The 27,193-nt window shown below is 49.4% G+C and overlaps 2 protein-coding genes across 9 annotated transcripts in view; both read right to left on the reverse strand.

The window, feature by feature from the left end:
* ZNF695 (zinc finger protein 695) overlaps positions 1–8,731 on the reverse strand; it is a 36,680-nt gene extending 27,949 nt beyond the window's left edge. The window contains exons 1-2 of the mRNA XM_074385480.1: positions 8,047–8,731; positions 5,606–5,703 (exon numbers count right to left, since the gene is read on the reverse strand). The gene's annotated coding sequence lies outside the window, so the exon portion shown is untranslated. The remainder of the gene's footprint in view (positions 1–5,605; positions 5,704–8,046) is intronic.
* A 1,339-nt stretch (positions 8,732–10,070) lies between these two features.
* ZNF496 (zinc finger protein 496) overlaps positions 10,071–27,193 on the reverse strand; it is a 48,570-nt gene continuing 31,447 nt past the window's right edge. For 6 of the 8 annotated variants that reach the window (XM_074385482.1, XM_039464200.2, XM_074385483.1 and 3 more), the window contains one exon: positions 19,822–23,616. In XM_074385482.1, coding sequence (XP_074241583.1) covers positions 22,859–23,616 — 758 coding nt within the window. In that variant the 3' untranslated portion in view covers positions 19,822–22,858. Of the gene's footprint in view, positions 18,168–19,821; positions 23,617–27,193 lie in introns of those variants that run through there. The other 2 variants (XR_012513624.1, XR_012513623.1) reach the window with 2 other exon arrangements.

Consider the following 27,193-nt stretch of genomic DNA (forward strand, 5'->3'; position numbering starts at 1 on the left):
ACATAATCGTGCCTTCCCGACAGTGCCCCAAAGTCTAAGCACATCCCAGCATTAACTCAAAAGTACAAAGTCCAAATTCTCGTCTGAAACAAAGCAAGACTATTCCACCTATGAACTTGTAAAATCAAAAACAAGTTAGTTACTCCCAAGATACAATGGGGGTACAGGCATTGGGTAAATACTCCAGTTCCAAAAAGGAGACACTGGCCAAAAGAAAGGGGCTCCTGGCCCCATGCAGGCTTGAAACCCAGCAGGGCAGTCATAAATCTTAAAGCTCCAGCATAATCTCTTTTGACTTTATGTCTCAAATCTGTAGCACACCGGTGCAAGGGGTGGGCTCCCAAGACCCTGGGCAGCTCCACTCCTGTGACTTTGCAGGGTTCATCCCCAGCGGCTGATCTCACGAACTGGTGATGATTGCCTGTAGCTGTTCCAGACGCAGGGAACAAGCTGCCGGTGGATCTACCATTCCAGGGTCAAGAGCATGGTGGCTCCCTTCTTACAGCCCCACTAGGCAGTGGCCCAGTGGGGATTCTGTGTGGGGATTCTACACATTTCCCCTCCATAGCCAGTAGAGGTTCCCCATGAGGGATCTGTCCCTGCAGCAGGCTTCTGCCTGAATACCCAGGCTTTCCCACACATCATCCGAAATCTAGGTGGAAGCTCCCAAGCCTCAACTATCGTACTCTGTGCACCCACAGGCTTAACACCGGGTGGAGCTACCAAGGCCTCTAGCTTGCACCTTCTGAAGCAGTGGCTTAAACTGTGCCTCGGTCTTTTTGAGCCAAAGCTGGAGCTGGCATGGCTGAGATGCAGGAAGTTGTGTCCCAAGGCTGTGCAGGGTGAGCCCTGGTCATGGTCCATGAAACCATTTTTCCCTCCTAGGCTTCTAGGCCTGTGATGGCACGGGCTCTCGCCAAGGTCTCTGAAATGCCTTGGAGGCCTTTTCCCTATTGCCTTAGCTATCGGTACTTGACTTCTTTTTACTTAAGCAAATTACTACAGCCTGCTGAATTCCTCCCCTGAAAATGGGCTTTTTTTTCCTTAATTTCTTCTTCTACAAAAAAAGGAATATATTTGCAGAATGTGCGGGTTTGTTACATAGGTATACGTGGGACATGGTGGTTTGCTGCACGTATTAACCCATCTTCTAAGTTCCCTCCCCTCACCCCACAGCTTCCAGCAGGCCCTTGCCCCACAGCCACAAAGATGGTAATGTGCTGAGTCTCACCTACAGCCAGAACATCTCAGAGTCCCACCATGACATACTGCCTGGGTATCACTGCTCCTTATGCAGGGCCCAAGGGCTCTTCAGTTAGCAGGTGATGACTCCTGGAAGGGCTGTGTCCTTCCCTTCAAGGTACTGGGTTCCCTTCTGAGCCCATGTGTGTCTAGAAATGTTGTCCAGGAGCCAGGGCTTTGAAAAGGGGCCTCATAACTCTGACTAGGACCCTATTCTGCTACGGCTGAGTTGGCATCCAAGGTGCAAGACAAAGCCCTCTCACTCTTCCCTCTCCTTTCCTGAAGTGGAAGGAAGTTCTCTTTTAGAACTACAAACTCTGCAGCCTGGGAGTAGGGAAGAGGGAATGCCAGCACTTCCTTAATCGCCCCAGCTGGTGTCTCAGTGGGTCATGTGCTCCCACAGTCCACGGACTACGGCCCAGTGCAGCACTGGAACTTGCCTGTAGCCTAGACTGCCCTTCAAGTTTATTTAGGGCCCTGGAGCACTTCAGCCTGTGGCAGTGAAGTCTGCAGGTTTGGACTGCTGGGATGGGTGATTTCCCTCTGGCTAGAGCTGGTTTATACGTCCCTTCCGTTGGTGGGCTTCAGCTGAGTTTTGTCCCATTCTGTTTTCTGCTATGACAGGGCAGCACTGAGTTCAGCGCCTCACAGTGGCTTCCCTGCAGTGCACAGAGTCACCCTCTGCACCACGCCACAGTCGCCTGGCAAGGGGGCAGGGATGGTGTTTGTGATTCAACACTGTTTTTCCTACCTCTTCAATGCCTCCTTCAGCAATATGAAGTTAAAACCAGATACTGTGAGTTTACATTTGATGTTTAGTTCTTATAAAGGTGCTTGTTTTGTGCAGTTAGTTGTTAAATTGGTGTCCTTGCAGGGAGAATGATTAGCAGAGCCTTCTGTTCTGCCACCTTGCTCTGCTCCTCCCTTAATTTTGGTTCATACTTTTTTTTTTTTGAGACGGAGTTTCGCTCTTGTTACCCAGGCTGGAGTGCAATGGCGCGATCTCGGCTCACCGCAACCGCCGCCTCCTGGGTTCAGGCAATTCTCCTGCCTCAGCCTCCTGAGTAGCTGGGATTACAGGCACGCGCCACCATGCCCAGCTAATTTTTAGTATTTTTAGTAGAGACAGGGTTTCACCATGTTGACCAGGATGGTCTCGATCTCTTGACCTCATGATCCACCCGCCTCGGCCTCCCAAAGTGCTGGGATTACAGGCTTGAGCCACCGCGTCCGGCTAATTAATTAATTTTTAAGACAGGGTCTTGCTCTGTTGCCCCAGCTAGAGTGCAGTGGAGCAATCATAGTTCACTGTAGCCTCTACCTTCTGGTCTCAAGCCATCCTCCTGCCTCAGCCTCCTGAGTGGCTGGGACAACAGTCACGTGATTTTATGTCTGACTAACTTTTTTTTTTTAAAAGATGGGGTTTCACCATATTGGTCAGTCTGGTCTTGAACTCCTGACCTCAGGTGATCTGCCCACCTCAACCTCCCAAAGTGCTGGGATTACAGGCGTGATCCACCATGCCCGGCTATGTCTGACTAACTCTCATTCTTTCTCTCTCTCTCTCTCTCTCTTTTTTTTTTTTTAAGATAGGGTTTTGCGGGGCGTAGTGGCTCACGCCTGTAATCCAAGCACTTTGGAGGCCAAGGCGGGCAGACCACCTGAGGTCGGGAGTTCAAGACCAGCCTGACCAACATGGTGAAACCCCATCTTTTTTTATCTTTTTTTTTTGAGACGGAGTTTCACTCTCGTTGCCCAGGCTGGAGTGCAATGGCGCATTCTCGGCTCACCGCAACCTCCACCTCCTGTTCAAGCAATTCTCCTGTCTCAGCCTCCCAAGTAGCTGGGATTACAGGCATGTGCCACCACGTCTGGCTAATTTTTTGCATTTTTAGTAGAGACGGGGTTTCACCATGTTGGCCAAGATGGTCTTGATCTCTTGACCTCATGATCCACCCACCTTGGTCTCCCAAAGTGCTGAGATTACAGGTGTGAGCCACCGCGTCCGGCCCAAAACTCCATCTTAAAAAAAAAAAAAAAAAAGGCCAGGCGCGGTGGCTCACGCCTGTAATCCCAGCACTTTGGGAGGCCGAGGCGGGTGGATCACGAGGTCAAGAGATCGAGACCATCCTGGTCAACATGGTGAAACCCCGTCTCTACTAAAAATACAAAAAATTAGCTGGACATGGTGGCACGTGCCTGTAATCCCAGCTACTCAGGAGGCTGAGGCAGGAGAATTGCCTGAACCCAGGAGGCGGAGGTTGCGGTGAGCCGAGATTGCGCCATTGCACTCCAGCCTGGGTAACGAGAGCGAAACTCCGCCTCAAAAAAAAAAAAAAGAAATGCACTAGACGAATAAATTGAAATAAAATGGAATGGAGTTGTATAAAACAGAATATAACAACATAATAAAATAAAATAGAATGCAATGGAGTGGAGTGGAATGGAGTGCAGCAGAATGCAGTGGAAGGGAATTGAAAAGAATAAAACGGAATAAAACAGAATAAACTGGAAAAATGGGATGGAGTGGAGTAAAACAGAATAGAATAGAATGGAGTGGCATGGAATAGAGTGGAGCAAAATGAAAAAGAATGGAAGAGAATAGAAAAAAATGCGATGGAATGAAACGAAGGAGTGAAGTGTAATGAAAGGAAGGGGAATAGAATGGAATGGAGTAGAGTGGAATAAAATAAAATGAAATCGTATAGAATGAAATGGAATAGAATAAGCAAAATGAAATAGAGTGGAGTAGAATAGGGCAGGATAGGATAGAGTCAGACAAAATGAAGTGAAGTGGAATAGAACGGAATGGAATACTACGGAATGGAATGGAATGGAATGGAGTGGAATGGAGTGGAATGGAATGGAGTGGAATGGAGTGGAATGGAGTGGAATGGAATAGAACGGAACAAGTGAAATGGAGTGGAGAGGAGTGGAGTGAGCTGGAGCAGACTGAACTGAGTCGAGTGCAGGGCTGCATCTTGTAAGGATCTTCTTTCTAGTGGAGACTCTGCAGAGGTGCAAGGTAGGGCAGGGCATCACACAGCAAGGGGGTTGAGTGCAATAGCTCAGGTCTCTCTTCCTTTACTTATTAAGCTGCCAGCTCCATTCCCATGAAAACCCATTAATCAGTTAATCCATGAATGAAAAATTCATTCATGAGTGCAGAGCCCTCATGGCACAATCACCTCCTACAGGTCCCATTTCTCAACACTGCCACATTGGGAATTAGGTTTCAACGTGAGTTTCTGTGGAGACAAGCCATGGGAAAGTGCATTTTCCCTTTAAAGTTGAAGGGACAGAGATTGCCTAGGACATACAGCCGAGAAATCCAACAAGAAAAAAATAATTTTTGTTTGTTTTGAAACAAGGTCTTGCTCTGTCACCCAGGCTAGAGTGTAGTGGCACGATCTCAGCTCACTACAGCCTCAGACACCCAGGCTCAAGAGATCCTCCTACATCAGCCTGGGAGTCAGGCTGATTTCCATTCAGTCAGTAGCTGGGATTACAGGTGCATGCCACCACACCCAGCTAATTTTTGTATAAAAAAGGTTTTAAATTTAATTAATGTTTAAAAATGTACTCAGGGGCTGGGCATTGTGGCTCACACCTGTAATCCTCGGACTTTGGGAGGCTGAGGTGGGTGAATTATCTGAGGCCAGGAGTTCGAGACCTGCCGGACCAAAAAAACCCCATCTCTACTAAAAATAGAAAACTTAGCCAGGCATGGTGGTGCATACCTGTAAGCCCAGCTACTTGGGAGGTGGAGGGAGGGGAATCACTTGAACCCACGAGGCAGAGGTTGCAGTGAGCTGAGATCATGTTATTGCACTCCAGCCTGGACAACAGAGCAAGACTCCATCTCAAAAAAAAAAAAAAAAAAAAAAAAAAGCTTCAAAATTCAAAAGGACAAACCAAAATAACAGGTAAAGTCTCCCTCTGACCTTTGATCACCTGGACCCTGAGTTCCCTTTTCCAAAGGAAATGATGTTAACATTGCTATGTAAATGTCCCCAAAATATTTTATACATACAATAGCATGTATATATAGCATATATAACTATATGTGTGTTGTACTAATTTCCTACTGGTGCGATAAAAATTATCACAGATTTAATTGCTTAAAATAAAATATATTTATTATATTGCAACTCTGGAGTCAGACATCTCATATGAGCCATAGTGGGCTAAAAATCGAGATGTCAGCCGAGCCCAGTGGCTCATGCCTATAATCCCAGTGCTTTGAGAGGCCTAGGCAGGAAGATACATGAGCCCAGGAGTGTAAGGCCATCTGGGGCAACAAAGTGAGACCCCCATCCCTACAAAAACCAAATTTTAACTAGCTAGGTGTGGGGGCACGCACCTGTAGTCCCAGCTACTCCAGAGGCTGAGATGGGAGGGTTGCTTGAGTTCAGGAATTCAAGGTTGCAGTAAGCGATGATCATGTCACCACACTCCAGCCTGGGTGACAGAGGGAGGACAAGTATCAAAAAAAAAAAAAAAAAAAAAAGACATAAATAAAGAAAAGTACACATGTGATGTTAGTTAAACAAATGAGTTGATTAGACACAGTTACTTATTTATTTTTGCTTAAGACAGAATCTGGCTCCTGTTGCCCAGGCTGGAATGCAGGGGCATGGCCATGGCTCACTGCAGCCTCGACTCACGGGGCTCAAGCGATCATCCCACGTTAGCTTCCTGAGTAGCTAACTGCAGGTGCTCACCACCATGCCCAGCTAATTTTTTGTATTTTTAGTAGAGATGGGGTTTCACCACATTATCCAGGTTGGTCTTGAACTCCTGGACTCAAGTGATCTGCCCGCCTCGGCCTCCCAAAGTACTGGGATTACAGGTATGAGCCGCCGCACCTGGCCTGTGTATTTATTTTTGAGATGAGGTATGCCAGTGTGAACCAGGCTGGGCTTGAACTGTGGACTTAAACTACCATCCCAATTAAGCCTCCTGAGTAGTTGGGACTATATAGGCTTGTGTCACCACACCCAGAATACTATTAAACACCTCCTAGATCCAGGTGCTTTTTCAACTCTGGTGTGACAAAGATATGAGCTCACAATTATTATGGCATCCAGCCAAACACCAAGGATTCAAAATGAATATGGGAAGCTCTCTCCCCGAACCATTGTCTTGTTGTGTCTTATGAATACAGCATTTCTGATTCTTAATTCATTCACAGACCACTTTCACTATATTGCCACTGCAAATACCACCTGTACTGTGTCAAATACAAAAAAAAAAAAAAAAAATCCAGACTTGGTAAGGAGTCACTTAATAGAAAAGGATTATTACAAGGGGAAGGGGAAGGGGCTGCTGTGATAGGAAGTGGGGGGACTATACTCCTACTGTGAAATCTGCCAGCATCTCAAACGTTGGGTAGAAAGGGGTTTTTCTGGCCCGGCGCGGTGGCTCAAGCCTGTAATCCCAGCACTTTGGGAGGCCGAGGCGGGTGGATCACGAGGTCGAGAGATCGAGACCAACCTGGTCAACATGGTGAAACTCCGTCTCTACTAAAAATACAAAAAATTAGCTGGGCGTGGTGGCGCGTGCCTGTAATCCCAGCTACTCAGGAGGCTGAGGCAGGAGAATTGCCTGAACCCAGGAGGCGGAGGTTGCGGTGAGCGGAGATCGCGCCATTGCACTCCAGCCTGGGTAACAAGAGCGAAACTCCGTCTCAAAAAAAAAAAAAAAAAAAGAAAGAAAGAAAGGGGTTTTTCTTCTAGAGGGAAGAGTGACTAAAGCTAGGAAGAATGACTGGAACCAACCCAAATGCCCAACGATGATAGACTGGATAGGGAAAATGTGGTACATATACACCATGGAATATTATGCAGCCATCAAAAACGATGAGTTCACGTCCTTTATAGGGACATGGATGAACCTGGAAACCATCATTCTCAGCAAACTGACACAAGAGCAGAAAATCAAACACCGTATATTCTCGCTCATAGGCGGGTGTTGAACAATGAGAACACATGGACACAGGGAGGGGAGCACTACACACTGGGGTCTGTTGGGGGGAAATGGGGGAGGGGCGGGGGGTGGGGAGGTGGGAAGAGATAGCATGGGGAGAAATGACAGATACAGGTGAGGGGACGGAAGGCAGCAAAGCACACTGCCATGTGTGTACCTATGCAACAATCTTGCATGTTCATCACATGTACCCCAAAACCTAAAATGCAATAAAAAAAAAAAAAAGAAAAAAGAAAAGAAAAAAAAGAAGAAAAAAAAAAGAAGAAGAAAAAGAAAAAAAAAAAAAAAAAAAAAAAAAAAAAAAAAAAAAAGAAGCTACTTATTAAGAGACTGCTTATCTAACATTCTGAAGTTTTTGTTCCATATATAAGGATTTTTGTATTTGTCTTTTTGCCTTTTACATATGTAGGACCATGCTGTAGATGCTCTTCAGCTACATCTGCTTTTGTTTTACAGTATATTGTAAACATCTTTTTGTTGGTCTCCATAGATCTACCTCATTGTTTTCAAAACTGCATTGTACTCCACTGAATAGAAGTCCTATAATTTTGTGGGCAGATAACTACTGTATGTGTTTAGAAATTTCTTACTACAAGCAACTTGTCAATGAACCTTCTTGTAATCTTTGTGTACTCATGCAACTATATTCTATAGATTAAATTTTTAGAAGTGGAATTATGTGACCCAAAAAAAAAAAAAAAAAAAAAAAAAAAAAAAAAAAAAAGCTAGGAAGAATGAAGTGTGGGCAAATGGGAGGAGCCACAGGAAGGGAGGGGTGGGAGGTGGAGTGAACCGAGTAATCAGAGAAAGTTTTACCTGGCCTCCAGCTTGTTCTCAGGAGGGGTTGTCTGCTGCCTCAAGTTGAGGGTAGGTTCAGGTTCACGGTCCTGGGATCCTGGGAGGAGAGTTTGGTTAACAAGCGCTCCGTTCTGATGCATCAGTGAGTACGGCGGTCAGCCTAATCATTTGTGGGGCAATGAGTGGGGATTTGGAAGGTCTGTGTGTGGCCTTGTGTCAGGTCAATGAGGGGACATCCTCAAGCCTTCTCTAAGTCATATGAGGAAGGGAAGTTCTTTTATAAATGTTTTGTAAATCAAAGAGCATCTGAAACAAGTCTCAATTTAGGAAGTTTATTTTGCCAAGGTTGAGAACGCACCCATGACACAGTCTCGGGAGGTCCTGGCGACATGTGGCCAAGGTGATCAGGGCACAGGAGACACTGGGCATCAATCAGTATATGTGAAATGTACATCGGTTCAGTCCGGAAAGGCGGGACCACTTGAAGCGAGGAGGGGCTTCCAGGCATATATATAAAGTTAGGTAAGAGACAAAGGATTGTATGCTTTTGAGTTTCTGATGAGCCCTTCCAAAGGAAGTAGATGTGCATTGACCTCAGCAGAGGGATGTCTTTGAGTTCTGCCTGCCTCTGTCCACAAACTGTGAGGAAGGTATGTAGTTTTTAGTTTTTTGTTTTTTTGGTATTTTTTTTTTTTGAGACGGAGTTTCGCTCTCGTTACCCAGGCTGGAGTGCAATGGCGCGATCTCGGCTCACCGCAACCTCCGCCTCCTGGGCTCAGGCAATTCTCCTGCCTCAGCCTCCTGAGTAGCTGGGATTACAGGCACGCGCCACCATGCCCAGCTAATTTTTTGTATTTTTAGTAGAGACGGGGTTTCACCATGTTGACCAGGATGGTCTCGATCTCTCGACCTCGTGATCCACCCGCATCGGCCTCCCAAAGTGCTGGGATTACAGGCTTGAGCCACCGCGCCCGGCCAGTTTTTTGTTTTTATTTTAAATCTTAGTAGCTATTTTTTTGGAATAGAGTGGGAGGCATGATGAGATTTGAGGAACTCAGTGCAAAGATATTTTACTCAGGGACAGGATGTCAGCCACAGATCATAAGACCTTCTCCAGGTGGTTCACTGGGACCTGCAGATCATCAGCTGGAAGCCATTTCCAGGACACAAAGGGTAAAAGGATTGTTTTAATTCACACCCACAGGGATCAGGTAGAAGTCACCATTGTCAACCAGTACACTTGATGTTCTTCCTTTTAATAACTGTAATCAGGTTCTTTAAAGAAAGTTTCAGATTGCTCACACAAAAGGACAACTGGTAGCATTTGCCGTAAAGAAAGGGGCCTGACGATGGACTCAAAGCAAAGCAATGCTATTAAACTGTAGACATGGAGTCCAGCTGGGGTTATGAGTTTGTCTTCATTAAATAATGGAGATTAGTAAATGTCAAAGAAGCCATAGACATCCTAGCACTGAGAGGGTTCACTGTGTGATCTAATCAGAAGAGCTGAAGAAAAGAATAACTTTGCAGTATATGATTTAATGTTTTAATGTTACACCCATTCGGCAACTAAAATTATCTCATTAATTCCCCACTTTGGGAATCCCAAACAATCCATTAGGATACCAGTGAACATTTTCCCATCAGTTTTTTAAAAAGTAAACTTCAGGCCGGGCGCGGTGGCTCAAGCCTGTAATCCCAGCACTTTGGGAGGCCGAGGCGGGTGGATCACAAGGTCAAGAGATCGAGACCATCCTGGTCAACATGGTGAAACCCCGTCTCTACTAAAAATACTAAAAATTAGCTGGGCATGGTGGCGCGTGCCTGTAATCCCAGCTACTCAGGAGGCTGAGGCAGGAGAATTGTCTGAACCCAGGAGGCGGAGGTTGCAGTGAGCCGAGATCGCGCCATTGCACTCCAGCCTGGGTAACAAGAGCGAAACTCCGTCTCAAAAAAAAAAAAAAAAAAAAAAGTAAACTTCAGTTTTTAGAACAGCTTTACATATTCAGAAAAATTGGTAACATAATACAAAGTTCTCATAAACTCTGCATTCAGTTTCTTCTATTACTAACATTTTGTTAATGTATTTGTTGGGTACACGTTACAATGAATGAATCAATGTAGCTATGCTACTAACTAAAACCCAAGCTTTCTTCAGATTTCCTCTGTTTTCACCTGATGTCTTTTTGCTGTCCCAGGACGTCGATCTACGATGCCTCCTTACACCCAGCCGTCCTGCCTACTTAGCCTCTCCTTGACTGACAGTTTCTCAGACTTTCTTGTTTTTGATGACCTTAGTGGTTTTGAGGTATGGTGGTATTTTGTAAAATATCCTTCAACCAAGGTTTGTCTGATAATTTTCTTTCTTTCTTTCTTTCTTTTTTTTTTTTTGAGACGGAGTTTCGCCCTTGTTACCCAGGCTGGAGTGCAATGGCGCGATCTCGGCTCACCACAACCTCCGTCTCCTGGGTTCAGGCAATTCTCCTGCCTCAGCCTCCTGAGTAGCTGGGATTACAGGCACGTGCCACCATGCCCGGCTAATTTTTTTGTATTTTTAGTAGAGACGGGGTTTCACCATGTTGACCAGGATGGTCTCGATCTCTCGACCTTGTGATCCACCCGCCTCGGCCTCCCAAAGTGCTGGGATTACAGGCTTGAGCCACCGCGCCCGGCCTGATTTTCTTTTTTTAAATAGAGATGAGATCTTGCTACATTGCCCAGGCTGGTCTGGAACTCCTGGGTTCAAGTGATCCTCCTGCCTCAGCTTCCCAAAGTGCTGGGATTACAGGCATGAGCCACTTCGCCCAATCTGTCTGATGATTTTCTCGTGGTTAGAGTTTGGGATGGGGGATAGTTTGGGGTTGGAAGATGACAGAGGTAAAGAGCCCTTCTCAGCACTTCATTATCAAGGGTTCAAACTGTCAACTTGACTTCTCATTGTTGATGTTGGCTTTGGTCACCTGCCTCTGGTAATGATTGTCAGGTTTGTCCACTACACAGTGACTCCGTCCCCCTTTCCACACTGTGTAGTTGGAGAGGCGGTCACTATGCACAATCCACACCTGAGGGCACAGTGTTACGCTCCTGCTCCTCAAGGGCAGATCAGCTATGTAAAGATTGGATAAATAAACTCCCCATTTGTTTATCCAATCGTTTGTTTATAACCATACAAACTCCCTCTTGACTTTTAAATGCCCAGCCAGCCCTCTGCATCCGGCCTCCGTTGTCTGTTTTTGTTTTTTGTTTTTTGGTATATGTACGAGTCCATTTTCACAGTGCTATAAAGATATTACCTGAGTGGGCAATTCATAAATAAAGGAGGTTTAATTAACTCACAGATCCGCATGTTTGCGGAGGCCTCAAGAAAGTGACAATTACGGTGGAAGGAGAAGCAGGCACCTTCTTCACAGGCAGCAAGACAGAGAGACAAAGGAGGAAATTCCCAAGGCTACAAAACCATCAGATCTTGCCAGAACTCACTATCACCACAACAGCATGGGGGAAACCACCCCCGTGATCCAATCACCTGCCCTGCTTGATGCTTGGGGATTACAGGATCCTCCCTCAAAACATGAGGGTTATAAACTGAGATGACATTTGGGTGGGGACACAGAGCCAAAGTCTATCAATATAGGTTCTTGCTCTGTCACCCAGGCTAGAGCACAGTGGCATAATCAAGGGCTCAGTGCAGCCTCCGCTCCAGGGCTCAACAATCTTTCCACCTCAGCCTCCTGAGTAGCTGGGACTACAGGCAACACACCACCATACCCAGCCAATTTTTGTATTTTTATAGAGATGAGGTTTTGCCATGTTGCTCAGGCTGGTCTGGAACTCTAGGGCTCAAGGGATCCGCCTGTCTCGGCCTCCCGAAGGGCTGGGATGGCAGACCTGAGGCACGGCGCCCAGCCAGGTGTCTGTGCGCTTTCTCCCCGAACACCTCATCTGCTCTCACAGCCGCAATGACAGCCACAGGGCAAGACCCCCAACATTTCCCCAGCAGCCTAAAGCTCTCTCTGTTCTTTGGACTCGCATGTTCAGCTGCCTCTGCCGTGGTTACCCTTACACTGAACTCTGCTGCAATTCTCCTTCTTCCCCAAGACATCGCCCCTGTGTTCATGCAGAAACCTGGAACTTTGCCTCCCAGCTTGCCACCCAAATCCTTCCCAAATCCCTGTACCTGTCTTCACCCAAGCTGTTGCCGCCAAACCGCGTCACGCTGGAGTCCCACCTGTCCCAGCTCAGGGGCCTTGAAACTCACCTTAAATCCCCCAGCGCTGCCCTCTCCCCGGCATCCCACTGTCTTCTCCCTTGTACTCCACTGTTGCCCCCACACCCCAATATCCTTCTCCTGTACCCCGTTTCTCCCTCCTCTACACCCCACTGCAGCAGAGCCACCTTTAAAAATACAAACCTCGGCCAAGAAGGTGGCTCACACCTGTAATCCCAGCACTTTGGGAGGTTGATGCCAGGAGTTCAGGACCAGCCTGGGCAACATAGTGAAACCTTGTCTTTACAAAAACTAAACTTAAAAACTATTCAGGCATGGTGGAGTGTGCCTGTAGCCCCAGCTACTTGGGAGGCTGAGGTAGGAGGAGAGCTTGAGCCCAGGAGTTTAAGGCTGCAATGAGCTATGATGGTGCCACTGCACTCCAGCCTGGATGACAGAGTGAGACCCTGTCTCAAAAAATAAATGAAGTAAAAATACAAACCTGGTTACGCTGCCTCCCTGCTGTGATAGGCTCTCAAGGTTCATTCCAACAAGATCTGCTGCCACTCGGCCCCTTGTTCCCAGAGCTTCCTGGGTCCTCCTGAAGTCCGACCAGCCATGGACAGCCCTGCCTGCTCCCTTTCCCCTGATGCCTTTTTTTCATCTTCCACATCTTCCTTTCAAAGTTACTTCTCTTGGAAGGCTTCTCTGACCCTACAGACTACGGGAAAATTCTGTTACATTCTCTATGTATTCCTAATCTGTAACCCTTATCACAGCGGTTATATACAAATCATTTCTTAGAGTTCATTACTTTATGGCTTTAATTCAGGCGTCCCCAAACTTTTTACACAGGGGGCCAGTTCACTGTCCCTCAGACTGTCGGAGGGCCGCCATATACTGTGCTCCTCTCACTGACCACCAGTGAAAGAGGTGCCCCTTCCTGAAGTGCGGCGGGGGGCCGGATAAATGGCCTCAGGGGGCCGCATGTGGCCCGCGGGCTGTAGTTTGGGGACGCCTGGTTTAATTACTCTGTTGGTATATAGCAGCTCCGCACACTATGAAATGCCCAGACTCTAGACAGGCTGCCTGAATGGAAACTTTGGGTCTGCTGTGTATCCCTAAGCAACTTCCTCTACCACTCTATGCCCCGTCTGTAAAATGGGCATAATGACTGTGCCCCCTTTGCAGGGTGATCATGAAGATTCAGTGAGCTGCTATGTGCCAAGCTCATCCAAGAGGGCCTGACGTTTCAGCAGCTGCCACAGGAGGGAAATGGTGAATAATGCAAGTCTGTTCTCCCGAGTCATAGGAAGACTCCTGAGTCTTTTTCTGCTGGCCTGATCATCATCTGCCAGAGGGAGGGCAGTTTGAGGTAAGATAAAATCTTGAAGAAAAAGCATCACTGGCCACTCCCGCCCTCACCCCTCCACCCTCCAGCTCAGGTTAAGGGCTGGCAGGCACAGCTGCACCTCTGCCCGGGCAGCCCCAGGGCACTGCCCTAGAGACACCTCTATAGACTCCTAAGAAATTGCTCAGAGCCAAGCAGCCGTGGTGAGACTGGAGTCTGGGTAGGGCCCACCCCTGGTTCTCCCCACAGCACTTGCAGGCCTCTCTAGGAAACAGATAGGCAGACTGGGGACTGGAACGGGGAACTGAATACCCCTAAGTTAGTGGCGCACGAGTGTTTCCAGGACTTATGCTGGGAAGTCAATTCATTATCAATACAAAGAGGGGGCAGGATGCACCGCCACATGCAGACCTGGACCCTCCCTGAGCCTGCTGCAGCACGCTTGGAGTAAACCGGCCCCCAAAGTGACGCTTTGGGGTTGCAAAGAGAGATGCCCCTCTGAGGAGACAGGAGGGGGTGTGAGGGTCACAGGGCAGCAGGGCCACAGCGTCTGGACCTTCCTGCGCCCCTTTCCAGTGGGGCTGGCGGCTGCGATGGCTGACTGGGCAAAGGAGAGGGCATGGGTGGCAAGTACGGCTCCTGGGCATTTCCAGGAGAGGGAAGACCTCTCCCGAAGTCGCTTCTCCCCACCCCATTCAACAGACCAGGCTCTCCTTACTACAAACCGTTGTTTCTTCTCTGGATGTGTCCTGACTTCACTGTTACTGCCAGGCCTGAGGCTTGGCAGACATCCTGTCTTCAGCCACACCCTGAGACCCAGGCAGCCTGCGGAAGGCCCAGCCGCCGGAGCAGCTCCAGGCCCCACCTTCCCTCGGGGCTGCGGGAGGGGAGCCCAGGCGGGCAGGGACCGCCCAGCTTCAGCCAGGCCTTCCTCGTAAGCTTCTTCCCGTCCCGCCGTAGGATGAGGAAAAGTAATTCGCTTAAAACCCAGCTGAGAACAATCTCACCCCCTCCATCCTGACAAAAACAATGACAACATCACTCACCCATTCAGGATTCTCAGAGTGTCCTCCTCCTCACAGGAAGGCGGCCACATCTCTCGGGTTTACTCCTCCTCCAGCCTGAAGCCACCGCGAGGACTTGGGGCTTCCCACCGCTCTGCTGAAGCCTGAGGGCGAGGCGCTGAGAGTCCTTGCGCCCGCGTCCTCGCCTGCCGTGGCCACAGCAGGAATGAGGCTGCAGGAAACTGGGTACAGCCCAAAGCCTGCCTGTGACCTCGGAGAAAACATTTAACCAAGTTGTCCTCAGTGGCCAAAGGACGGCTCTGGGCAACTGATCGTGGCTCTTTCAGCTTTAGCACTCTGGGTTCCTTTTTGTTTTTAGACAAGGTCTTACTGTCACACAGGCTGGAGTACAGTGGCATCATCGAGGTTCCCTGCAGCCTTGACCTCCCTGGCTCCAGCTAGCCTCCTGCCCGAGCCTCCCGAGTAGCTGGAACCACAGGTGCACGCCACCACGCCTGGTTGATTTTTGTATTTTTTGTGGAAACAGGGTTTTGCCATGTTGCCCGGGCTGGTCTCAAATTCCTGTGCTCAAGGGATTCGCCTGCCTCGGCCTCCCAAAGTGCTGAGATTACAGGCAGGAGCCACCACACCCAGTAACACTCAAGACTTTTACTGAATGTGAGCTAGTAGTTGAGTTTCAAAATACATTTTAAAACGTTTTTCTTCCCTCCTTTCTTTCCAGTCTCAAGATATAACCTTGAAACAAACTAAAAACCTTTTTCCTTAGTCTTAAAATATAGCCTTGAAATGCACTCTGAAACTCCAGCCCCTTCCCTTTTGCACTGTATACTTCTTTACCCCATGCACCTTTATCTAACCATATGCTTGTTAAAAAATCCCAGGGATTAAAACACACCAGGCATGCAGGTCCAGCTGTGAAATTCTCCCCGACTTACAGATTGCCTCAAGATGGATAATCTGTTGCCTGATTGTAAGCAGTGTAAAAAGGCTCTGGCTGCTCACCGCTTGTGGAAAGAAGCCAAAATAATGAGTTGGCCCAGCATCATGGCTCACGCCTGTAATCCCAGCACTTTGTGAGGCTGAGGTGGGCAGATACTTGAGGTCAGGAGTTCGAGACCAGCCTGGCCAACATAGCAAAACCCCATCTCTACTAAAAAATACAAAAATTAGCTGGGCATGGTGGCATATGTCTGTAATCCCAGCTACCAGGGAGGCTGAGGTATGAGAATTGCTTGAACCCAGGAGGCGGAGGCTGCAGTGAGCTCAGATTGTGCCACTGCACTCCAGTCTGGGGCATAGGGCAAGATTCGGTCTCATAAATAAATAAATAAATAAAATGAAGTTATTATAGCTTGAGACTAGGGGGTTTGAGGAGGAAAAGGAAAAAGGAAAAAAGAGTTTTAAGACGTGGTTTGAGGCTTGGCTGCTAAGCTGCTCAGTTACATGGCCATGGCAGCTGTGAAGACGGTGCCAGCCTGTGCTCAAGGTAGGCATCACAGCAAGACACAGCCCTGCTCCCTGCACGACTCCAGCATGCCTTTCACATCAGGCTTCCCTTCTTTAAGCCCCTTCCTCAGCCCAAACTTTGGAAACGGTTTCTTTAAGGCCTTGGCATTTCCCATCTGCTAGCATTTCACCAATAAAGCTGCTTTCCTTTTACCGCACCTTGCTTCTTGTGAGCAGCTGAACTTGAGTTGGTTACGTGAAGATAACTATTTCCTGAGGGGGTGTCACTTTACTGTGGAAACCAGAACATGGAAGGCAGCTTTGGTTTCCTGCCAAAGCTGGAAGAACATGATTTTGAGATTTAAATCCTCCCTTAAAAGAACAGTAGTGCTGCCAGGCGCGGTGGCTCAAGCCTGTAATCCCAGCACTTTGGGAGGCAGAGGCAGGTGGATCACGAGGTCGGGAGATCGAGACCATCCTGGTCAACATGGTGAAACCTCATCTCTACTAAAAATACAAAAAATTAGCTGGGCATGGTGGCGCGTGCCTGTAATCCCAGCTACTCAGGAGGCCGAGGCAGGAGAATTGCCTGAACCCAGGAGGCGGAGGTTGGGAGGTTGCGGTGAGCCGAGATCGCGCCATTGCACTCCAGCCTGGGTAACAAGAGCGAAACTTCAAAAAAAAAAACAAACAAACAAAAACAAAAACAGAACAGTAGTGGTCTGAATGGGGCCCCCCATGAAGATCTTTCCCCTGGGACCTGTGATGTGACCTTATTTGGAAAAAGGGTGTTTGCAGGATACCTAGCTGATACCAGAGACTGGCGTCTGGGCAGTGGGAGCTCTCCCCAGCACCTGAACATGCTGGTTTCCAAGCACCCACTTGGATGGAAGTTCTGTTTCCTTAGGGAGGGCAGAAGTGATGGGGTGCAGCTCTGTCCAATACACATCAAACTCTCATTTTGCAGGAGCAGGTTGTCCAAGACACAGTCAAAGAGGTCTCTGCCCTTGGTGGTCGGCAGCGGAGAGAGCGGTGAGAAAGGAATGCACTGGAAATCACCTGACCTCTTCTCAGCTGTAATGCACTTACCATCTCGGAGCCCCGACACTGCACACCTGGCTGTTACTGAATCTAACTGGGATCCACTCGTCCAGCGCAGTCAGGCCAAATATCCACACTGAGGTTTATGTCAGGAGAAAGGAAGGTGTTTATTTGCAGGATGCCAAGCAAGGAGAATCAGGCAGCTCACACTGAGTATCTGTCTTCCACAGTGGCTTGCAAGTAAGGGTTTTTAAAGGCGAGGCGGCTGGTGCAAAGGTAATGAGTTACCTCGACTGCTCACAGTCAGTTACACATCAAATGCCTTGTTCTATCATTCCCCGCTTCTCACTACTGCATTTGACTCGTCATTTAAAAAAGAAAAGAAAAAAAAGGAGAAACATAAAGGCAGGGGTAAATTTTAGGAAAGCAGAAATTACAGGCAAATTCGTGAATCAATACATTGAAATGATATCTTGGTTTAGCCTCAAAAGGGCGGGATACTTTGAAGCGGAGGCTTACAGGTCATAGGTAGAATTCACAGATTTTCTGATTTGTAATGGTTACAGAAGAGCAGCTTGGTTTAAAATTCGGGGCCAGTGGAAGAGAATGTTAGGTCTGGCCCTTGGGAATGACTTCCTCCCAGTCCCTCAGGAGGAAATTTAAGACAACACCGGTCAGAGTTTAGTCCTCAGGCCTCCTTATCTTATCTGAGGTTTCTGTGCCAGTGAATTCTTGCCCAGCAAGGAGCGTGCCTTTGATATGCGAACTAACCCCTCCAGACCCAAACCTCCAGTATCTGACCTGACACCCTGGGAGGCAACGTTCCTCTGCCTTACACATCCCCGAGTCTGGTGCCAGGCAATTAGGAACCATCTCTGTAACCCAAAGCCCACAGAAATTTTCCAAACTAGTCAATCCTAAACTATTCACTTTGCCCTGCCTTGACTCTGTCCAAGGAAACCCCAAAAAGACAGTGGCCCAAACCTTCTGGCTCGTGTCTTCTGCCTCCTGCCACCTGGTCTTTCCTGCGTGGCCCTGCACGGCCTCCTGGGCCTCCTGTCTCCAGGACCTGTAAGCAGAATAAACTTTGTCTTTTCCTAAGACTCTCCTTTGTCTTCTCTTGTGGCTACACTTGACTGATCACATAAAAAAGTACAAAACAGCAGGTATCCAACCTCACCATGTTTTGACAAGGTGTAGCAAAACCAGTAAAATGGGCCCAGATGGACGCAAACAGCAAGGCATTTTTTTAAAGCAGGTGATGGGGAAAGGGTGGTTCTTCTGCCATTTGATTGTGTGATGAGAAGACAGCCCTTTGTCACGGTTATCAGCCTGCCTGTGAGATTCCTGGCTGTGGCCAAAATGTGTGAGGTAATCCCACTTGGTCAGTGGGATTCCCGAGGAATCTGCTTTCCCACACATTCTTAATAATTTTGCATCTGCTCACAGGGAATTTCTATGGCTTCTCTGTACTTCGGTGATTACATGGACATTAATCATGGTGACCTGGTTATAGGCTATGGTTTCAAGAGAAGATAGTTCCCAACTGGTATTTGACGGGCAAAACAGGTATAAATGGACCCTGTGGGCTTTGCCCTTGATGAGTTCCCGATCCCTCCCGACCCTTCCCCAGGTGCTGGGCTACTGACATTCTGCTGGCTGCCCTCTATATGGGCCTGGGCTGCTGGAGGTACCTGGTCTTTCAGGGGTCCCCTCCACACCCCTTTTCCTGTGGCCACTGTGCCCTAAGCAAGTTTTCTAACCTCTAGCCTTGTTGCATGGAATAGCAGTGGGCACCGACCATCACTTTTAAGACCAAACAGGATCAGTGTTTGTCGCTAATATTAAGAGTGTCTGGAGGCTGGGTGTGGTGGCTCACACTTATAGTCCCAGCACTTTGGGAGGCCGTGGTGAGAGGAACTCAGTTTAGGACCAGTCTGCACAAAATAGTGAGACCCCCGCCTCTCAGGAAAAAAATGAGCTTGTGTGATGGAATTTCTGAAGTGCTATAATCATCACCGAACCGCCGACATAACTCTGCTAGCAGAAGTACTCGTGTCTGGTCCAAACTCTGCTTTTGGCAGAGGAAGGGAAACCATCTCACAGAAGAGTGACTTGGACAAGATCTCTGCCTTTTCTTTCCTTTGTGCCACAGTATGATTTAGGACTGATAGGGACCCTCCCACCAGTGGCCTCGACTTTTGCTTCTTCTGAGGCAAGAGCTGGGGAGATAGAGAAAACGGAACAATGGCTAATGTCAGGTTAAAGCTGTGGTGTGACCAGGAGTACAATCTACCCCGTGTATGAAACACATTTATTCTTTCTTTCGGGGAGCGGACATAGCGGGTGACGTCCTAGAAAACATCAGATTTTCACCATTTGGCTGTGCTTCACATTTTACCTTTTTTAGAGGTGGGGCCTTGCTCTGTTGCCCAGGCTGGAGTGCAGTGGCGCTCCACCGTTCACGGCAACCTCTGCCTCCGAGTTCAAGGGATCCTCCCCTGCCTCAGCCTCCCAAGTAGCTACAGGACTGTGCCACCACAGCAACCTAATTTTTCTATTATTTTTCCATACAGATGGGGTCTCACTATGTTGCTCAGGCTGGTCTCAAACTCCTGAGCTCGAGCAATCCTTGTCTTGGCCTCACAAAGTGCTGGGATTACAGGAATGAGCCACCATGGCTGGCCACCTTTTACTTTTAAATGAAAAGCCTAACACGAATATTTATTCAGAGAGTGAGTTTTTATTATGCACCTGTGGGTTTGTGGCAATGCCAAGGGATCAGAGGAACGAAGAGGGAGGAGGTTGCTCAGACAGGGTCTCAACCTCCAGAGCAAGGTGGAGACGTAGCTCCAGACAGCTGCCCAGCCCCTGGGGTGGGAGGGAGGAACTGAGGGGCAGCTGTTCTCAGCTGAGGCTGGAAGTATCAGTGGCCAAAAGGGAGACAAAGATCACCTGGGTGCAGCCCCTACACCACTGTGATGGAAGGTGCTGGTTGGGCTGGAGGGTTGTCAGACCTCTGCTCAGAGCAGGTAGCCCCTAGCTGTTCCTGCTGCTTGGGATAAACCTGGGTTTCAGCTACGTTTCCCAGGGGAAGTTCCAAACCCAGAGGCGACATGGCCTTCCATCTCCTGAGGTGCCTTGGCCGGCTCTGGATCGGTGGCAGGAACGCGAGAGCGCCTCCCTCCCTGTGGCTTCTGTTCCCTCACACTCCCTTTGTCGCTTTCTCGTTCATGATGTGGTTTCACACATAAAACACATGGGTAAGTAGAACAATGTTCCTCTGTGTCAGATGTCTGCAGCAGGAAGGTGAATAACCTTCCCAAGGCCTCAGAGCTACTGAGAGAATCCTCAGGAGAGGTAGGATCACACAGGTAGGTGGGGTAAATGTGAACCCACAGAGCCTGGCTTCCACTCGGAATTTTCCCCTCCCTTGGCCTTAAAAATCCAATTTCTCCCTTGTCCAGATAGGTTGATACAAGAGACAAACTATTTAGAAACTAAAAGCCTCAACGGCTTATTTCTTGTTCAAAGCATAACCAAATGGTTTTATTGCATTTACTGTTCCTGTGCATCCACACAGTAACAGTAGTTGTGGTTACAGAATCTTGTCATGAGTGTGGGGCTGAGGCTTTTTGATTGTTTTTGAGTCAGGTCTCACTCTGTCACCCAGGTTGTTGTTCGGTGGTGTGATCTTGACTTACTGCAACCTCTGCCTCCCAGAGCGAAGCAATCCTCCCACCTCAGCCTCCAGAGTAGCTGGGACTGCAAACGTGCACCACCACACCCAGCTCATTTTCTGTGTTTTTGGTAGAGATGAGAGTTTGCCATGTCGCCCAGGCTAGTGTTATCTGAGCTAGGTGACCCACCCACCTTGGCTTCCCAAAGTGCTGGGATTACAGGCCTCTCTGCCTGGCCCAGAGGCTTCTTGATGAGAAAATTACGTGACAAGGAGCACCAGGAGCTTTGCCTGGCTTACTGCCTGTTGGTAGGATCTGACATATAAATAGTACAAAATACTAGTCTGGTCTCACTTGCAGTTTACACCACTGCCACACTACAGGCTTGATGCCCTCTCATGCTGACCCTAGCCAACATAAGCAGGTTTTCAGGAATACCATGTTCTAAATTGCTTGAGGTCTCACTACCTACTGTCACCCTCAGTCCAGAACCCCAGGTGAAGACAAAGCTCCAGCTGGCCTGCCCGGCCCCAATCAGGAGGCAGGGAGGGAGGGGAATTTGTCAGCCTTTAAGGCTACTGAGTAAGATTCTTCCATGCAGAGGACACCCGTGCTGAATGCCAACACCTGGGTCTGAACCCTGCCTTCGATGGAGCTGTGAGCAAGCTCGCTCGACTGTACTGACTCATCTGTGAATTAGGAATGACAGCATACCTCACGTTTACCTGGAGTCGTGGGCTGAATTCTGTCCCTTTCCAATTCCAGTGTTGAAGTCCCAATCTCTAGCACCTCAGAATGTGACCTTACTGGTGAACGGTTGCTGTGGCCATAGATGAGGTTATACTGGAGTCGGTGGGATGGGCTCTAATCCGACAGGACTGGTGTCGCACACGGCAAGAGTGCCACGTGGAGATGAAGGCAGAGACTGTGACGCTTCCACACACCAAGGAACGGCAACAGCACGAAGCCGCTTCTCCCTCACAGCCCTTGGAAGGCGTCATCTTGGACTTGCAGCTCCCGGAACCGTGAGGGAATCCATTCCTGTTGTTCTAAACCAGCCAGTGTTAAAACATACCGAGAAAACTGACACCGGCAGTCCAAGCTAATGCGTACGTAAAGTGTGATGCCAGGGAAGGTCCTGTTCCGGAGCTTGGCTCACCCCGACAGGAGAACCCCTCACCGGGGGCTGAGCTCCACGTTCTTAGGCAGTACAGACTGGAAGGGACTTAAGTGCCTTTTAAATGATGATGCCTCAGCTTCCAACCCACAGGCATTTGCCAAGCATCTTTAGGGTACAAAGACATCGTGGGGTACGTGTGTAACAACAATTAAAATGTAAGCTTTGTTTTTGGTGTGCTCCAGATCCCTAGTAACTGGTCCCTGGGACAAATTAAAAGGTATGATGACTGTGAACTCAAGGAGGAGCTCTGCAGACCCCTGCCTCACACTCCAAGCCCAAAAGGGCTGTCTGATCAATCTTGGATCTGCGGGGTGCTCCTGCCCACCTGATGGCCACAGACCTGGGGCTCAGACAGGCCGGAGGTGTGCTCCCTCTGCCTGGCCCTGCTCCCCACTGAGCCCATCATTCCCACACTGCCTTCCTGCTCCCTCCAGTCCAACACCCTCCAGCAGCTTCTGAGTGGAAGGGCAGGCACCCTGGAGCTTCAGCAGCAGATCCCAGCATTCAGACAGGGAAGGGAGGGAGGGAGGATACTGAGGTTTGGTTGGTGACCAGGGCGCTGCCCCGACGAGGGAGCCCAGTTTGACTCCCCGAGCTTGGGGAGCATGGGCAAGGGTCTCTAAGACACAGAACACCTGGCATATCCAACCTGGTGGTGGCACATGCCCGGTTTTTGGCACAGCAGAAAGAGAACACTCACTTGCCCACTCTCATTACCTGGGGGAGGGAGAGTGCTACCATGGCGCCACCTGAACGCTGGACACTACCTGAGAGCAAAGGACAGGAGGAGGGAGGTGTGCCCTCTATGCTGGGGATGGTGTGTCCTGGGCGGGGATGCTGATCAGTACCAGTGTGAGTGGGCAGCGCCGCCCAGGGTGAGGCCGCAGCACGCGGGCAGGCTCAGTAGGAGTTCAGAGCCTGCTTGGAGCGGCGCTTCATGTGCAGGCGCTCGTGGCGCAGGAGGTCATAGTTCTGCGTGAAGCTCTTGACGCAGTACCGGCACTGAAAGGGCCGGGCTTTGTCCTTCAGGTGGAAGTGGCTGCGGTGCCGAGCCAGGTGGTCGTGCCGCTGGAAGGCCTTCCCACAGTCACAGCACTGGAAGCTCAGCTTGGCCTGGCCGTTTTCCAGCGGGCCGTTGGGACCCTCGTCCACGTCCTCGGACGCCGCCTGCTCCCTCTTCTTCACCGGCTGGAGTCTGTCCGGCTGCAGGTGTATCCGCCGGTGGGAGAGCAGGTGCGCGTTGAGGCGGAAGCTCTTCCCGCAGGCGCCGCAGCGGTGCGGCTTCTGGGCCGCGTGGCTCTCCAGGTGCCCGTCCAGGTCCTCGCTGTCACTGAACAGCTCTCCGCACACCGAGCACTCGTGCGGCTTCTCCCGCTCCCTGCGGCTCCGCAGGTGCCGGATGAAGTTGACCCTCCAGCGGAAGATCTTCCCGCAGTTCGGACACACGTAGGACTTCCCGGAGCTCTGCACCTCGCCCCCGGCCTCCGCGCTGCTCCGGTGGGAGGCGGGGAGGCTGTGCCGCTTCTCGGGGGGGCTCCTCGGCTCCTCTGCGCAGTACGGGCCGGGCTGGGAGTCCTCGTCCCCGGAGCTGGAGAGAACGATCTCGATGGTCACCTCTGGGTCCGGACTGTTCTCTAGAGACCGTGGGTTGCCGCCAGCTGCAGGAACGCAACACGCAGGTCAGTGGTGCTGTGCAGGCCACACCCCAGCCCCGCCGACCGCGCGCCGGAAGCCTCGGCTTGAGCTTGCAAACCCACATTTTTACAACGTTCCTCGGTGACAGGGGTGGCCCGGCCAGCCCTCCAGGGGCCATTGGTGTAGCCTGTGAGGAAATCTTCAGCATGGGCCACGTGGTGTCCAGAGCATGCTGGGTGCCTTCTTCCCTGCTCGCCCTCTTCCCAGCCATTTTCCCTTACCTCCCACACCCAACCCTTTTCTTCTCTAACCACCAAGACCACCTCATCCCCCAAGCTCGAAGTCTCTATCTGTGTAAAGCCTGACCATTTACAGATCACTTATCTAACGAGGCATGCGGGAAAGTCCATCGGGATATAGCCAGGACCTGGGAGACAGGAAGACCCTGAATCCTGCACATGCGGTTCCAGGAAGGTGCCGATGTCATGTGCTGGCGCCTGCATGCTCCAGGGCCTGTGCCAAACTTCTGACATGCACAGCCCTAGATGCCCCTGGACGCAAGCTGATGACCTACTGGTTGCCGCATCTACACATAAACTAAGATGATCTGTCCCAGGAAGGAGGGCTGAAGTGCCACTCAGCCTCGCTAGGCTGCTCAACAGTCCCAGACTGCCCAGGGTCCAGCTTCCCCCTCTCAGTAGCACCGCATTTCTGAGGCCACAGGTGGTGATGGGCAAACATGCTCTGGACTTCCTAACCTAGACTGAAGCATTGAGCATCCTGAGTCTGTGATGTTGAGAACAGAGAACCATAGGGAGGGGCCGGGTGGGCAGTGCAGAGCCCAGCCTAAGATCCTGGCCTACAGGGCAGAGCCCATCATACAGGTGGCCTGTGTCCTCACTTCTGTGAAATGTGGAACACAAATCTAGAGGTCAGGGTTAGTGGTGCCAGGCCCTCCTAGATATTAGCAGGAATGTGGTTGGTCAGGGCTTCATGGCTGTGGGGAGGAGAGCCCTGGCGGGTCAGAGAAGCTCAGGACAGGATAAGCTGGACACACAGAAGCAGGGCAGAAGACACACAGACTAGGGAGATCAGAGATGAGCAGTAGTGGAAGCAGTGGGGCCATTTGTCAAATCAGTCATAAGGGAGTCAGGGGAATGTGAGTCTGGGAGTGGGTACTGAGTCTGCCAAGAACCCGTGTGCTACAGGAGGGAAAGCACCAGATGACAGAGATTGTGTGTGTGTGTGTGTGTTTAACATTTTTTTTGTAGAGATGGGGTGGCACTATGTTGCCCAGATAACAGAGACTCTGTGTGTGTGTTTAAAAATTTTTTCATAGAGGTGGGGTTGTACTATGTTGCCCAGGCTGGTTTCAAACTCCTGGGCTCAAGTGATCCACCCATCTCAGGCAATCCACCCACCTGTCTCCCAAAGTGCTGGGACTACAGGTGTAAGCCATCACACCTAGCCCTGACCTGCTAGATTTAAGACTTACTTGGGACCCAATACCCTTGGATTTCTCTCTTCTAGAATGAGAATGGTCTATCTTATGCTTTTCTCATAGTTGTATTTTGGAAGCAGAAAATATCTGGTTTCATAGGTGCATAGCTAGAAAGGATTTTGCCTCAGGATGAATCATACTTTGAGTCTCACCCATACCCAATTGAGATGCTGATATTTAGATAATATTTTGGACTTACATTTGATGCTGAAATAGATTGAGAATTTGGGGGCTGCTGGGATGAGGTGAATGGATTTTGCATGTGGGAAGGACATGAATTTTGAAGGTTCCAAGGGTGAGGTCTTACAGGATGAATTGTGTTCTCCCAAAATTTCCCATTGAAGTCTTAGCCCTAAGGACCTCAGAATGTGACTGTATTTGAAGACAGGCTATTTCAAGAAGTAATTAGGTCAACATGAGGACATCCGGGAGGGTGGGCTCCACACAGTTCCATGTGACTGGTGTTCTAATACGAGAAGATCAAGACAAGACAAATGCAGAGCTTAGACCACGTGAGTACACAGCAAGGCGGCGGCCATCTCCAAGCCTAGGAGAGAGGCCTCAGAAGAAACCAACTCTGCTGACACCTTCATCTTCTATTAGCTGCCTCCAAAATAGTGAGAAAATAAAATCCTGTTATTTGAGCCACCCAGTCTGTCGTACTTATTACGAAAGGCCTGACAGAGTAATACAGAATATAGCAGACATCACCTCCAGTCAGCTAAAATGACCAAAACGCCATGCATAATTTCTACAAAAGGGGAAATAAATCAATGATAGTCTTATTATGTACTATCAACACAATATGAAGAAAATTCCTTGAAGATGGAAAGTAGATGAGACTGTTAGAAGCCTGCCCAAAATACCAGAGGATAAGCACCATCAAAGAGTTCTCAGTTCAGCAATAAAAACAAAAGGGTGTGTGTGTGTGTGTGTATAAGATGGTGATGATGGGTGGGCGTAGGGCTGTGGGGGCCCCACAGGGTCGTGGGGTGTCCCTTATGCTGTGTTGAGGGACAGGATCTAAGAGGTAAAGAGACAGGACACTGAAGAACTGGTGAAGAGCATCTGGATTCGGGGGGGTCACACCACCTGTGAGTGGAGATCAGCGGCGGCCCCCAATGCCCAAGAGCATCTGTATTTATTAGGTACAAGCAGGGGGCAGGGTCGTGAGTGAGGTCATCATCTACAGGCTTAGTAATAGGGCATATATAATCACTTGAGTCGAGGGGGCCACCCCATTATGTCACCTGGGCAGAGAGGTGGGCCGTTTGCAGCCGGAGCTGTGCCGTGCGCAGTAGTAGAGGGTTGTGTACAGAAAAGGGGTCCACCCCCATTAGGTCACCGAGGCAAGGAGGTGGGCTGTGTGCAGCAGGTGTCGTGTGCGACACTTCTTACCTGGGGGCTGGAGACTTCAAAGGGTTTCTAATAGGATACTGTAAGCTTAATGCAGCGGGAGCTGACAGACTTGTGCTCTTAAGATATTTATGGGAGGATGATTTGAGCTAGCACAGAAGCGAGAAAAGACTGACAGGGTGTACAGCCTCCGTGACTGGACACACCAGAGGGGTTCTTCTCCCTCAGTTACTTCCAGGATCTCAGGCTTGAGGCCGACTTTCCACAGGAACTGGATGCAAGGTGCTCTTGCTCCAAGCCTGCCATACAGCATATGCCCTTTCAGGCAGGGCCACCACTGCCTGGGTCTTTGGTTCTTGTCCTGGTCTGGCTGTTTTCCCATGTGCTGCTTCTGTTCTGTGACTGCTCTAGGAATTCTTCCTACTACAAACTACTATATGGTTGTATGGAAGGATTCTATAAATCAGCACTAAATGTGTCAGTACAGCTCCGACTATAATACCTATATGATCATATAGAAAGATTATATAGAACTAAGTATGCTAGATATATGTTAAGCAATAAGTTACACTTCAAGCACTAATTCTATAAACTAATCTATGATTATATAGGAACAATTATATAAAGGAAACAGCTGAGCAATGACACTAGGAACTAAGATATTCTTCAGGCACTGGTTGTGCCTGGGGTCTGGAGAGTTCTCCTTCCTCGGTGCCCATGGGGAGGGGGGTGTTACCCACAGG

Source organism: Saimiri boliviensis, chromosome 14 (assembly GCF_048565385.1).
Source record: "Saimiri boliviensis isolate mSaiBol1 chromosome 14, mSaiBol1.pri, whole genome shotgun sequence".
Lineage (NCBI taxonomy): Eukaryota > Metazoa > Chordata > Mammalia > Primates > Cebidae > Saimiri > Saimiri boliviensis.